At 41.2% G+C, this 13,063-nt stretch overlaps 1 protein-coding gene across 7 annotated transcripts in view; it reads left to right on the top strand.

Moving 5' to 3' along the window:
* Positions 1-13,063, top strand: part of ARHGAP12 (Rho GTPase activating protein 12) — an 84,495-nt gene that overhangs the window by 58,570 nt on the left and 12,862 nt on the right. For 2 of the 7 annotated variants that reach the window (XM_077268486.1, XM_077268489.1), the window contains 8 exons: positions 1,792-1,935; positions 2,537-2,617; positions 3,821-3,949; positions 4,139-4,219; positions 8,387-8,461; positions 9,816-9,877; positions 10,129-10,201; positions 12,582-12,686. In XM_077268486.1, coding sequence (XP_077124601.1) covers positions 1,792-1,935; positions 2,537-2,617; positions 3,821-3,949; positions 4,139-4,219; positions 8,387-8,461; positions 9,816-9,877; positions 10,129-10,201; positions 12,582-12,686 — 750 coding nt within the window. The remainder of the gene's footprint in view (positions 1-1,791; positions 1,936-2,536; positions 2,618-3,820; positions 3,950-4,138; positions 4,220-8,386; positions 8,462-9,815; positions 9,878-10,128; positions 10,202-12,581; positions 12,687-13,063) is intronic. The other 5 variants (XM_077268487.1, XM_077268490.1, XM_077268491.1 and 2 more) reach the window with 4 other exon arrangements.

The following is a 13,063-nucleotide window of genomic DNA, read 5'->3' as shown; positions in this document are numbered from 1 at the left end:
CATCAGATATCAAGGTATCATCAAATTCATCTTCATATGACCTAAATGCCCACATAGACGGCTTATGATGGTTGATCCTACTGATAGATTCTCTTTTAAGCTTTTCTCGTTTGGCTTAAGAGACCGTCATTCTCTGCTGATATAATGTAGGGGGTTCAGGCATTACCTTTATTGTAATAAATGTGGACCTGATTTTGGGGCACTTGCTAATGTATAGGGAATTGCAGGGGTTTTTTTTTCTGCACTTGTTTGGGTAGTCTGTTTCCTGTTCTCACAATGGACAGTCATGTGACCAGTTTTCTCCAATCAAAAATCACTTCACGCGAGAGCTGTTTTTCAATTGGTGGATACTTTGGACAGGTCGGGTCACATGTTCCCCTCTCAGCCGCCACTTTGTGGACAGTAGAGCTGCGGAAGCTTTGAGGAAGGAGGAGAATCTGTAATACTTATATATTATTAGTAAGTGTCATTAATCATGTACCCAACGCATTTGTTAATAATAAAGTGGCTATGCCCTTTAATATTTTTCTGTTAAGTCATTCAAAATGCAAAAGTTAGTCTTTAATTGGAATAATTTAAAATACTCCTGTCTAGATATTGCTATTATATAGGCTGAAATGTTATATGTGGGCAGCACGGTGGCTCAGTGGATAGCCTTGCAGCGCTGGAGTCCTGGATTGGAATCCCACCAAGAACAACATCTGCAAGGAGTTTGTATGTTCTCCCCGTGTTTATGTGGGTTTCCTCCCGCACTCCAAAGACATACTGGGGATTCTAGAGTGTGATCCCCCATGGGGGACAATAATCATTATATCTGTAAAATGATGGCGCTATAAAAGTAATATAAAATGTGTAATGGCGCCCTCTGCTGGTCTTTGTCTTCCTTCTCTGAACATCCACCTGATGTGTGTGGTACCAGCGGTCACACATGCCCGGTAGCTCAGTCCCATCTCGTAGATCCGCTTTTATTCGGTGGATGCAATGAGAAGAAATTAATAGAATCCTATTGGCGTCAAAATAAGTTTATAATAGCAATATCCACACAGAGTATTTTTTTTTTTTTTTTTTATAAAGACAAGACCAAAGTAATGCATAATTTATGACATTGCTACTTAAAGGGAATGTGTCATCAGAAAGTCCCCTATTCTTTAAATCAGGTTTGTGTGCTAAATAAATTTCTCATGTTTCCTTATTTATATCTAATGTGTTGTATTATGACACAATTCTTGCAATTTTCACTCCGGCCACGAAGTCTTGTATTAGACTCCCCCCTTCCTGTTCTGTACTGATGTTTTTTCAGGAGTCTCATTATCACCACAGACAGGATTACAATGAAAGGTAACGCTGCTATGCTCAGTAGGTAACCCAAGGCTCACAGAAGGTGATATCTCGGCTCCTCATCCTTCTCAGTTGCCCAGATTAGAGCATGCCCAGTTTATACTCCTATACAAAAATGGGTCCAGAGCCAGTATAAAAGTCCATGTGAAGAAGAGGAAGCAGGAGTCTATTATTGGGTCTGGTGACCATTGTGAAACATGCAAGATTTTATTATATTTATGTTAAATACCGATCATGATATAAAAAAAAAAAAAAACAGGAAAAAAATATTTAAAATAAACATTTAACTTATCTACTGTCATTTTCTGATACTCATTCCCTTTTAAGTAAAAATTACACTTTTCACTATTCGTATCTTCGCTTTTTTTGCTGATTGATTTTTTTTTTTTTTTTCTCCTTACTTGCACTGATCATCTTTGTGCTTGAGCTTTACTTTTTTCCAACTCTTTCTAGCAAATTTCCGCCGAAGAAAACTTTCACAACGCTTGTGACAACAATCAGTCAGATAGTCTATATGGTTCTCCTCCCAAGGGTTGGTCAGAAGAACTGGATCAGCATGGCCATACCTTCTTTGTCAATGACCAAACCAATGAGAAGGTACTTCTGTGATCATTTCCATGTTTTCTTCCCCATTTCTGTCTTTGATGATCTCCTTGTAATTTGCCTGATCTAGTCTAGTTTAGGTAACTTTATATGGTTAAAGTTTGCGATTTGGGGGCACTGGTGGGTGGGTGGTCTAGTCTGTATGCCAGAGATGGGGAGAAACAACTGGTACTAGTGATGAGCGAACGTGCTGGGATAGGGTGTTATCTGAGCATGCTCTGGTGCTAAGTGTGTGTTCGGCAGACTCGAAAAATATCTGAGTCCCTGCAACTGCTCGAAAGCCGCAACACATTCAGTGAATGCCTGTTTGTTCTGTCGAACAGCCGCGAGACTTGGAGCCGCAGGGTCTCAAACATATTTTTCGAGCACGCCAAAGATACTCATTTGGCACCCGAGCATGCTGAGATAACACCTTATCCCAGCACATTCGCTCATCACTAACTGGCACCAGACTTTTCTTACTCCTAATCTAAAAATGTAACCTCTTCGTTTTGCACTATTATAGGACCGAGACATGAAGGAGCACAATGGTTGTCACCAGTGTAAGCTTGTCGGTAATTTATTTCATATTTTTGATATTAAAATCTCATTACAGTGGATAAAGCACGTGGACGATCAAGGCCGACCGTATTACTACAGCGCCGATGGATCGCGCTCGGAGTGGGAGCTGCCAAAGGTAAGTGATTACCTGTTTATCTAAAGGATAATTCCCATCATCGGAAATAGTTACAATTGCAAAGTGCTTGTAAAACCATCAACTTTGCAGTTTACCAAGTCCTCTCTTCTCAAAAATGGGGATTTCAGTTTTATTGGTTACCGGGCCTTTTCTAGGGCACCGCTGCAGTCTATCAGCAGCGTCCGAACATGCACGTCGCTTACATGCTCTTTCCTGTAGAGCTTGGAAGCGTTACTCTGAAGCGAGCTGGATTCGGTCAGCTTTAGCCCCTCCGTGTTTCTCCAGTGCCGCAGAGGCAAGGCTAGCCACATTGGCAGCATCGGAGAGAGCTTAGTTGTGGTCAGCTGCGTGACCGTTCTGCAGGATCGAAGCAGAAGTGCCCCGCACCCTGGCAAGGTGGAAGCCGAAAGGTGGCGAAAAACTGCAAAAGAAGCTGAAAAAACACCTTCAAGGACTATAAGATTGTGCTCATAACATCTATGTAAAATGCAAAGTTAATGGTAGCGGGGCAAATAAGTTATAATAATCTCAATGCTATGTGATTTGATAAATCGGTGCTTGCCGATATCATTGTGATGGGAATGTGTCCTGTAGTTGGCCCCGAATGTCTCCCCGTAATGGTACACCTAGATTGAGCCAGGCTATGACAGTCCCGTTATAGGCAGGACTACTGCACAGCGCGTTTCACTACAGTCTTATGAGTATCAGTGGCAAAACAGCTGGACACCACATCGCCGCCCATCTCAGCTTGCCATGTTAGGCGAGGGCTACACGATGACGTGTCACACTACGTTGAAATTGTAATGTCGCCTTGTGATGTAGCATCTTATGATTTCCTACGGTGGGGCACTGCGATCTGGAACTGCGACAGACATGCAAATGTGTTGTATTTTGTGTCGATGGTCGCGCGCACAACTACCTTACCTTAGACTTTATTGCGAGTCACGTGACTTTTGGGCGATTTGGCCGTTATTTTTATTTTTTACAGTAAATCACAGCTCAGATATTTTTACATCACGCTGTCGCACGAAACGTATCTTTATAGCCCCAGCCTCAATCGGACTCTTCTATAATTATGGTGGGATCTACGGAGTCTTTGTGGCGGAGCTCGTTACATCCATATTTCTCAGTATTGCCATCGCTTTTCATTTATCTCCAAAGTTCTACGGTGTTATATTTTTTTTTTGTATTTTTTTTTTTTAGTATAATTCCTTATTACCCCCTCATCAGAGAGAGATCACTAAAAGCCGGAGTCTTGATAGAAAGTTTCAAGAACCCATTGTTTTAACCAAGTGGCGGCACAGCACCTATCTGCTGGAGGCCAACGACAAGGTAATGTGAAGTCGTCGTTTACCAGGTCACCGTGACATACTGTCAGCGCAGCAGTGACCCAGACGCTCAGGCATTGTTCTGTATATCCGGCTATGGCGGTGGCATCAATCACCAGCAGTCGTATGTGTAACCCTATAGCTCCGACAGAAGCCAGTAATGACATTAACAGGTCCATTTTGTTTTTTACAGTTGCATATCAAGCAAAAGCGTAATTCCTCTGAGTATTACATACCTAGCCCTGGTTTTTTGACCTCATCTTATTCTATGAAAGTTAGTATTCTGTCTCCGGTGTGTGCTTGCTTGCCAACACATGTCCACATTCCAAAAATTCTTCCGATCTGTGAATATGCTGAATATGCTTGCCTGCCTGCTGTGTAATGGCGGAAAGAAAAGTGCTTCTGATCTTAACAGGACGAGTATGGCCCCGATATCCTTCTCCAGGACACTTCTTTTGGCATCCATGATCAATCTTAATGTAATGGTGGTCAGATTATCCCCCTTGTGGACCCCCTATAGTCATTCTGCAAAGCCAATGGAGGTTTAAGTGAACGAGAAAAGAAGACGCAGGGAAGGAACAACATTTTACCACCCTTTAAAGGGAATGTATCGTTTACTTAGTTCTAGTCGTTTTTGGTAATTTACTATGTAGCTTTTTTTTATTTTTTTTATACAAAATAAGGCCATATTGGAGGCATCACCAGCCCCCTGATTAATCTATAGGCCATTCCTCAAGGTGTGTTTTCTTTATGGCATCTTCAATGAATTCAATTTAATTGTTAGAGATAAGTCGGTAGACATACATCCAAGGAATGAGGGATGAATTCACAGTCCTCCGTATAGTGTTGGGTACAATACAGCTATGCTTATGTATAGTAGATGTGGATCCCACCAGTATATCCCACCAGTGGGACCTACACCCCTCTGGAGAACAGGGCTCTGACATGTGTATCTGACAGTGGGAGGGATGTCCGAATTACCATTCATCTGTATCAGAACTCTGGCCACATCTCCAGTGAAACCAGTATACCACCTATTCCCTAGGCCTAGGTAGATACCGATACCATTGATTGGACCCGCATCTACTATGCGTTTATGGTATACTCAGTAAATATGCTATAAATTTACAAGATACAAAATACCCTTCAGTCCCCATCCTCTGCTGACTCTGCCCCAGTCTACACAGCAAAGCTGAGAAGTGAACTGGGACAGACAGGAATTGTCAGCCTATTGTGTCTGATTTTAGTGGTCATCGTGACAACAGATACTGATGTCAAATGACTCCTCTCCAATTTTGTGTCCTTTTTTTTTCTGATGATACATTCCCTTTAAATGGAACGGCATTTTCTGCCCTCTTGTTCGGATTTGACCGGTTACTATACCCATACCCTCATTTAAAGGGATCCTGACAATCTTCTCGTTAGTCTCAAAATTTGACCTTGGTCCTCAGGGTGTTTGCTCCGATACTTTTCTTTCTGTTTCATTTTGCAATTTTTTATAAAATTAGCTAGTACAACAAATCCAAAATCTGAAATAACAGCCCGAATCATTCCTGTGTATCTGCATACGCATGTTATTAATTCCTTCTGGTAATTATGGCCTCAGATGGGCTTTTTTTTTCTTCTTATTTTAGTTGCTGATATCGGGTAACATTACTAACAGTAATTGTATTTATCCAATCTGGATGTGTACGTGTCCCCGTCCCATGTGTCAGATATGGACCTTTTTTGCCCAGTCATTATAATGTCTGTAAACGTGCCTGTGCAGATACGGTATATTGTAGCCCTCTCCATCTGACCACACGGCCCAGCCTGCCTCTGCGCCCCTGGGCCAAATAAATAGATCGCCATTCAATTTGTCAAGGCACAACCGTGGTCAAATTGAATGAAATGTGGTGTTTGAGCCCTTCGCATCGGTCATTTTCTATCTCAGCTGCAACCTGTTTTTCATTGATCCTAACACACTTGGCAGTACCCCGTGTAACTGCGGCTGAGGATTGTGGCACATTTGATCCATACACTGCAATATTCGACCATTATTTGAGACCCTTTAAGAAGGCATGCTTAGCATACTTTACTTACTGTAAATCCACAGTTGAGAAAGGGGGCACATAAAGGGGTTATTTCCACTTTCATAGATGAATATTGTCAGGAAAATAAGTACTTTTGCAATTTACGGCTTGTTAAAAAATTTCACAAGTGAAATATTGAGATATTAACACTTTTGTTTACATTCCGTTGCCTAGGAGATCGACCACCGCTGCTGTCTAGCTTGTCAAATTAAGCACTGCGCTGAAGCTGGTGAGAGATTAGAAGATGACAACGTCCTCCTGCGATCCTGGTCAACTTCAAAGCAGTGCTTACAAACTCCTTAAAAAAGAGCTTGTAAGCACTGCACATATTCTGCTGTCTAGCAGTGGTGGTCGGTTTCCATTCAATCAGCTGTAAGCAAAAGGAAAAAGTGTTCATATGTCACGGACAGATGACTATTTTAGTAAGCCGAAAATTGCAAAACTGCTTGCATTTACAAGCACTTTCCGACAATACCCATATAGGAAGATGGGGGTGGGTGGGTTATCCCACAAGCAGCCTCTATCATCAGTCCATAGGATCAGCGATAAATGTATGATTGGTGGAGGTCTGACCACTGGTACCATTATAGTTCCTATAAATGTGGGTCCTGTAGTTATCGCTCCGTTTACTCCTTGCAGTAACACTTTTTGATCAATGCTCCCATGAACAGTAAATGGAGCTTTGTCCATACAAGCACACTTCTGACCCATTCACACAGGGACAGTGGGGTTCTCAGCAGTCTGACCCCCACTAATTATAATTACCACTGATCCTCTGATTAGTTCACAAATGCCATTCAGACAACCACATATTGATATTATATTGGCTTCACTTGGGGTCCTGGAGCCCTAGATACATTTGGCATAAAAGCTAGGAGTTTTTCTTTAGTTTTACACCAGGGTGAAATGCATCATGAGTCGTGTATGTGGAAATGCTTTCTCCAGATCATGGTTACAGGGAATCTGTCAGCAGGTTTTTTGCTATGTAATCTGAAGGTAGCATGATGTAGGGGCTGAGACCCTGATTCCAGCGATGTCATTTTCTAGGCTGTATGCTGTTGTTTCAATAAAATCAATGTTTTATCACCAGCAGATTATCACTACAGGACTAGTTATCTCGTGCCTTCTGGTCCAACTGCGCCCCCAAACCACTGATTGGCAGCTTTCTGTGTACATTGTATATTTACAGAAAGATGGCAATCAGTGGTGTGGGTGTTACACAGGGCTCTGCTTTCAGAGCTCTGCTATTTCTGCAGCAAAGAAAGCTGATTGTATTAAAATGACAGCATGCAGACTAGTAAGTGACACATCGCTGGAATCGGGCTCAGACCCTACATCATGCTACTCTCACATTACATGGAAAATAACTGCTGACAGTCCATTTAAAGTCCTTGTTCTCCTTTGCAACTAAATTTGATATGGAAAGAGAAGCAAGTAGGAAATTTTCAAAAAATACTTTTTCCATGATTTCTTTCTATAGCTGCTATATAGACCCATGTCTTCACGGTTAACAAACTCTTTCTTGCTGTAGCAATCAGAGTTCCCCCTTTTTTTCCCCCCTAAACAGCTCGGGTAAAATGAAAGTTGCACTGACTGTTTGCTGTGGACAAAAAAAGATCCTATGTCCTTTTAAATAGATTTTATAAATCTGCCCCTTTATCATCCAATTGTGATCCTTCTGTCTTACTTTTCTAACAAAATGTCTCCAATTCAAGAATAGTGGTGGGGCAATGGGAAAAAAAAGTATTGACTGTAGGATCTGACTACGCAAGATTTGTAGTCTGTTACCTCGGAGATGCATAGATCTGCATAGGAGCTATAGAAAATATAGATTTTTTTCCATTATGAGCACATTGGAACCACAAAAAAAAGGGTTTTTAAACTAAGCTAAAGATTTCCACATACACGGGCCTCTTATATCAAAATTGACTTTGCCCCCCAAAAATGTCCCCTATGCCAGCAGCAATCCGAGTTTCCAGAAGCAGCGCTCTGATGGCTCCTGTGGGTAGGCGCTGGCATTTCTGTAGTGAGTTGGTATTGTAGTGTCTACAGGATCTTACCCATGATCTTCAAACTATTCTTTAAACTCTTAATTTGGGCTTCTTTACGGGCACTTCATTGGGCCACAAATATATGTAGTATTTTTTATAATTATATTAATAATTCCTAGATGCCAATGAAGTAATTTTCAGCCTGCCTGTCGGGTGTCATTTGTCCAGATTTGCTTTTTGGATGTAGTGTACGGTTTGCTGTGGGTTTTCTTCTTTTTTCATTTTCTTTCTAAATTGAGAGTGAAAACCCGGCCGTCTCTCACTCCCAGACAGGCGTTGTGATCAGAATAAAATGTAAAACATGCCTTCATTTTATAGGAACCGACCACTCCGTCAAAGCAACATTTTCCTGATATCGAGACATCGCCGTCTTCTCCAAAGCACCAGTCTACGGTCAGTTCTTCGCTATTTCCAGGGTAATGTCAGGTGGCATTGTCCCTTGTAGCTTCAAGGATGACGGGAATTTCTCAGAAGTGGCAGAAGGAAAGAATGTTCGCTTGTTACATTCTTAGAATCACAGTTTTCTCTACAGCAGAGCTCTGAATGCTGAGCTCTGTATAACTTCACCCACACCACTGACTCGCAACGTTTTATCAATATATATTGTACACAGAAAGCTGCCGCAATCAGCAGTGCAGGCGTGGTTGGACTAGACGGCACTAGACACCTAGTCCTGCAGTTTTAAAACACTGATTTTATTGAAACGGCAAAACACAGGTTAGTAAGTGACTCATCACTGGAATCAGGCTCTCTGCCCCTATATCTCATATTACATAGGAAAAGCCTGCTGACAGATTTCCTTTAAATAAATATCTATATTATATATAGATGTATAGCATTAATTTTGGTCTAGTCGAGGCTTTGGGTTGAGAACCATGTTGGTTAGTCTGCATGTACACAAGGCTACTTGCACACTTTTTGTACCTTATTTCTTGAGTCTGTCGGGGGCTACGCTATGGGCAGGAGGCTCAGACACGGTGTGAAATAAATCTTTCACTCATCACATTAGGTGGTGGTCAGAGATATTTGATTTATTTGTTAAACACATTGGATGAGTATTCTGTGTGATACTTTACAAAGGTTCCTTTTGCACCAACCTAATAAAAAAAAAAATCGCGGCAGTATATTTTAATATCCATAATAAGTGGTCTCCATTACCCACTTTTAGTTTCTATAAAATGCACAATGCTTTTAATTTGCGCTATACAACCCAAACCTTAGGTTTTGTTCACAGCAGCGTCATCTTTTTGGTATTTTGCTGTATCATTATGCATTAAAAATAAATTCCCAAATTCTTGTAATTTTTCCCTCTGACCATAATAATAGACCAATACACCCTGATGGAAGTCCTGTTCTGCAGAGGTGACTTGTCAGCCATCATCTCGGCACATAGGTCCAGTACATAACACCGGATACATCATTTATAACAGGCGATGGTCACAGCTCACCTCCTCCCTCTCCCTTCACAATCAGCTCTAGACAGGTGTCAGATCCGCTCTGTGGCTGCTCAAACCAAATAATCACCCACCTCTCTCCCCAAAAATAATGTCCAAAAAATGGAATAAAAAAATGTACAACCATAAATGTAAAAGTTTATAAAAAAAAAAAATATATATTTAACAGATTTGCCACACCTGATTTAAGTGTGAACAGGACCTTACAAATAGTTTTTTTAAATAAATATTTCTCTTTGTTTCCCATCTTGCAGAATAGAGGCTAATTTTCATCGATTTATTTTCTCCTGCAGGATCAAGAAAAGTATGGCGTGCTAAATGTCACCAAAATCACCGAAAATGGGAAAAAAGTTAGGTCAGTACGATCAGCGATGTATTAACACCTCGTCACGTTGTTGTATCCATGAGGAAGAGTTCCGACGGACTATTCGTCATTAACCCCTTCCTGACAGCGCAAATATGGTTTTCTGCACCCGATTTTCTGGGGAATTACGGCCCCACCTGTGAACATTTTGCACCTCTGCCGCGCTGCTCAGCAGTCCTGTACAATGCTGCGCCTGTTACAATCACAGGTATGACATTAAATAATCTCTCCTGGTGTTTCAGAAAGAACTGGACGTCGTCTTGGGCTGTTCTGCAGGGGTCATCTATATTGTTCCAGAGCACCGGAGCCAGCTGGGTAAGGACGGCCGCATTAAATCCTCGCCTTGTCTGCTGACGATGGCAGTAAACGCTGGAAACTACACCATTTTATCATGTCGAGACCCCCAGTGTCCGGGCTGCCTGTTCTTAATTACACAAACAGGACTGTGTCCGCCAAATTATACGTTTATTTCCATTTCCTTTTTATAAACTAATTGGCCTCTTTTTTTTTTTTTTTTTTTTTTTTTTTTTTAATTTGAGAACTTTGTTTATGGAATGCTTTAGAGTTAATGTATTGGATTTTTTTTTTTTTAACCATTTGATAGCTTGGAAACAATGACCTGCTATAAAATTGCTAGCCAGTTTACGGCAGCTGCAAAATGTGAGTTTAGGGTAGTACTGATTAGGTGTTTTAATGGGATTATTTAAAAACCTACAAAAAAAATTAATTACCACTTGAAAAATAACTCCAAATTAAATTTTATTGCTTATATAAAATATTAAACATTACATATAACGTTACACAAAAGAGGGTTCATGGAAAACGCATCAGACGCATTTTTTTTTTTTTTTCAGTTCTGAATACCGAAAACTCTTTATGTGCACTATTAAGTTCTCATGTGTAGGTTAATAGGATTATTTGTTAGGCAGGGCTCCAGGAAAAAAAAAATGAAAAAAAAAAATTGGACACCATGGTCCATGCACCTGTCTACAGGATTAACTGACTTTGGAGAGATCATCTGAGCAACTAGTGTATGTACAGAGTTCTCCAGACTTTATCATGACACCTGATTGGGCATGTTTAATTTCAGCATGCCCAATCCTTTGTCTCCCGTAGGAAATAAGATGCTGCTAGAAAGGGGTCTAACAGCAGATTGCTTTCCTTTTTCTACTGAACCTATAAACTAGAGACCGGGGGCTGACGTTCAGTAAGACCATATGATGTTCACATATGGTCAGCATTACTTGTTCCCTTGATTACAATAAAAAAAGCCAGTATCTTCAGAATAAAGTACTGTCCTCTCATCGATTATATATTTTTTTTCTTTTTCTATCATGAGTTTAAACCTCTTGATAATTATTTTTACAGTTGAAACTGTTACATTATGGCCTTGGAGATGGTCTTCTACCATTTAGACTGCTTGTGCTTGGTGGTATTAGCATTTCTTGCCTGGTTAGACAGCTCTCTTGTCTTTGCCATAGTGAACAAGGAATGGAGAATAAAGCTGTCGTTTTAATCAAATCCATTCTTCATAGCCTGATTAAAGTTATGTGTGTGTGGGGGGGGGTATTAGTTTCTGATTGTTTGCTGGTTAGTCTGATTTTGTCCCTTTTATCAAGTTCTTATTTTTGTCTCTTTTGCTTTTCTGTTTTACACGTATGAGGTTATATATGCCTCAGCAGATTCACAAAACTTTACTATGAGGGACATTTTAAATAGTGTATCTAATAGTCACAGATGCCGTTAATGTATACCGCCACCTCTCCACCATTGTGCATTATACCGATTATTTCTCCCCACTATTTGGAAACTGTTACATGAGGTCTGACTGTGAAGTTGTAGTTGTTCAGGTGCTCTGTATGTCTTCTCCTAACCTGTTCCTCTTGTTGTTCCGGGACACTGCCTCTTCCCTTTCCTCCACCAGTCCTTCTGCACCCGTTGTTCCGTCTCTGTGCTCCTCCTGTCTCTCCTCTCTGCCTGGAAAAACTCTTTCCTCCATCGTCAGCATTTTGTCAACTATGTAAATGTCGGTCCTGTATCTTCCATCATTGCATGCGCTTGCTGTTTGCACGATGAGCATTCGACTATGCTTCCCTCTATGGAAAACAATTCACCAGTAATGTATAAAGTAAAGTTTATAAAGTAAAGATCCGCTCACTATAAAGACCGAGTAATAATGATTCAGAATTACAAAAGTATAAACCTTTCTCTTAGAAAAATTGTAAAGGAAAGAACGCCCGTAGGCTGAAATTGTAATGACGGGCAGGGGCCCTGAATCATGGGCCCCATAGCGGCCGCCATGGACAGTAGTACGCCCCTACATTTAGGATGACCACTAAGGATAAGGAAGGTTCAGCAATATCTTTGGACCGGACAACCCCTTTAAATTCCATTATCTTTTCTTTTTTTCCCGATGTTCTTTTCTCCCTTAATGTAATTTCTTGTGCATTAGACATTTTGTAAGAGATCTGTGGCCAGAGTTGGAATGGGATCTCTAACATGACGTTTGTCTGTCACCTACTGTCCCGCTAGATGGCATTTCATGGTATGGATCATGCCGCCCCCATCCCATACACGAGAGGGATCTGCCGGATCTCCATTCTCTCTTCGTTCCTTGCATTGCATACCAGCCAAACATGCCACCAAATCCAGGGTCTCGTCATTACTGACCTAACAGGACGTTTCTTGTGTTTAGAAGTTCGGTGGAAACCAATCAAAACCAGAGTTCACGGTGGATCTAAAAGGAGCCTCTGTGGAATGGGCCACGAAGGAGAAATCCAGCAAAAAGAACGTTATAGAGGTAAAAGCTTGTCCTGTTCTTCATCCAACTCATGGGAGAGGTAGTATACCCAAAATAGGCGAAACAATTCACATTCCTTCCCTCTGCAATAAGGTAAATTGTTAGCATCTGGATGCCGCGCTTCTGTTATCCTAGAAGTCCGCACGGCACAGTAATGGCTGGCAGCTGTTAGTATGGACTAGAAAAGCATTGCTCAAGATCAGCGCTGCCAGCTCTTATTCATGACCACAGCTCGCATGCTTGTCAGGGTATCCCAGCATTTGTATATGTCCGCAATAGGTCCATCCAAGGGACTTACTGCGCCTGAATCCGATCACTGCTCCCTGATATCTCTGTTTGCAAGGGGGTGCAATCCACTAATAACGTGCAGGATTACA

Source organism: Ranitomeya variabilis, chromosome 6, assembly GCF_051348905.1.
Source record: "Ranitomeya variabilis isolate aRanVar5 chromosome 6, aRanVar5.hap1, whole genome shotgun sequence".
Classification (NCBI taxonomy): domain Eukaryota; kingdom Metazoa; phylum Chordata; class Amphibia; order Anura; family Dendrobatidae; genus Ranitomeya; species Ranitomeya variabilis.
Note: the sequence above shows the minus strand (reverse complement) of the source record. Positions and strands in the feature narration are given on the sequence as shown.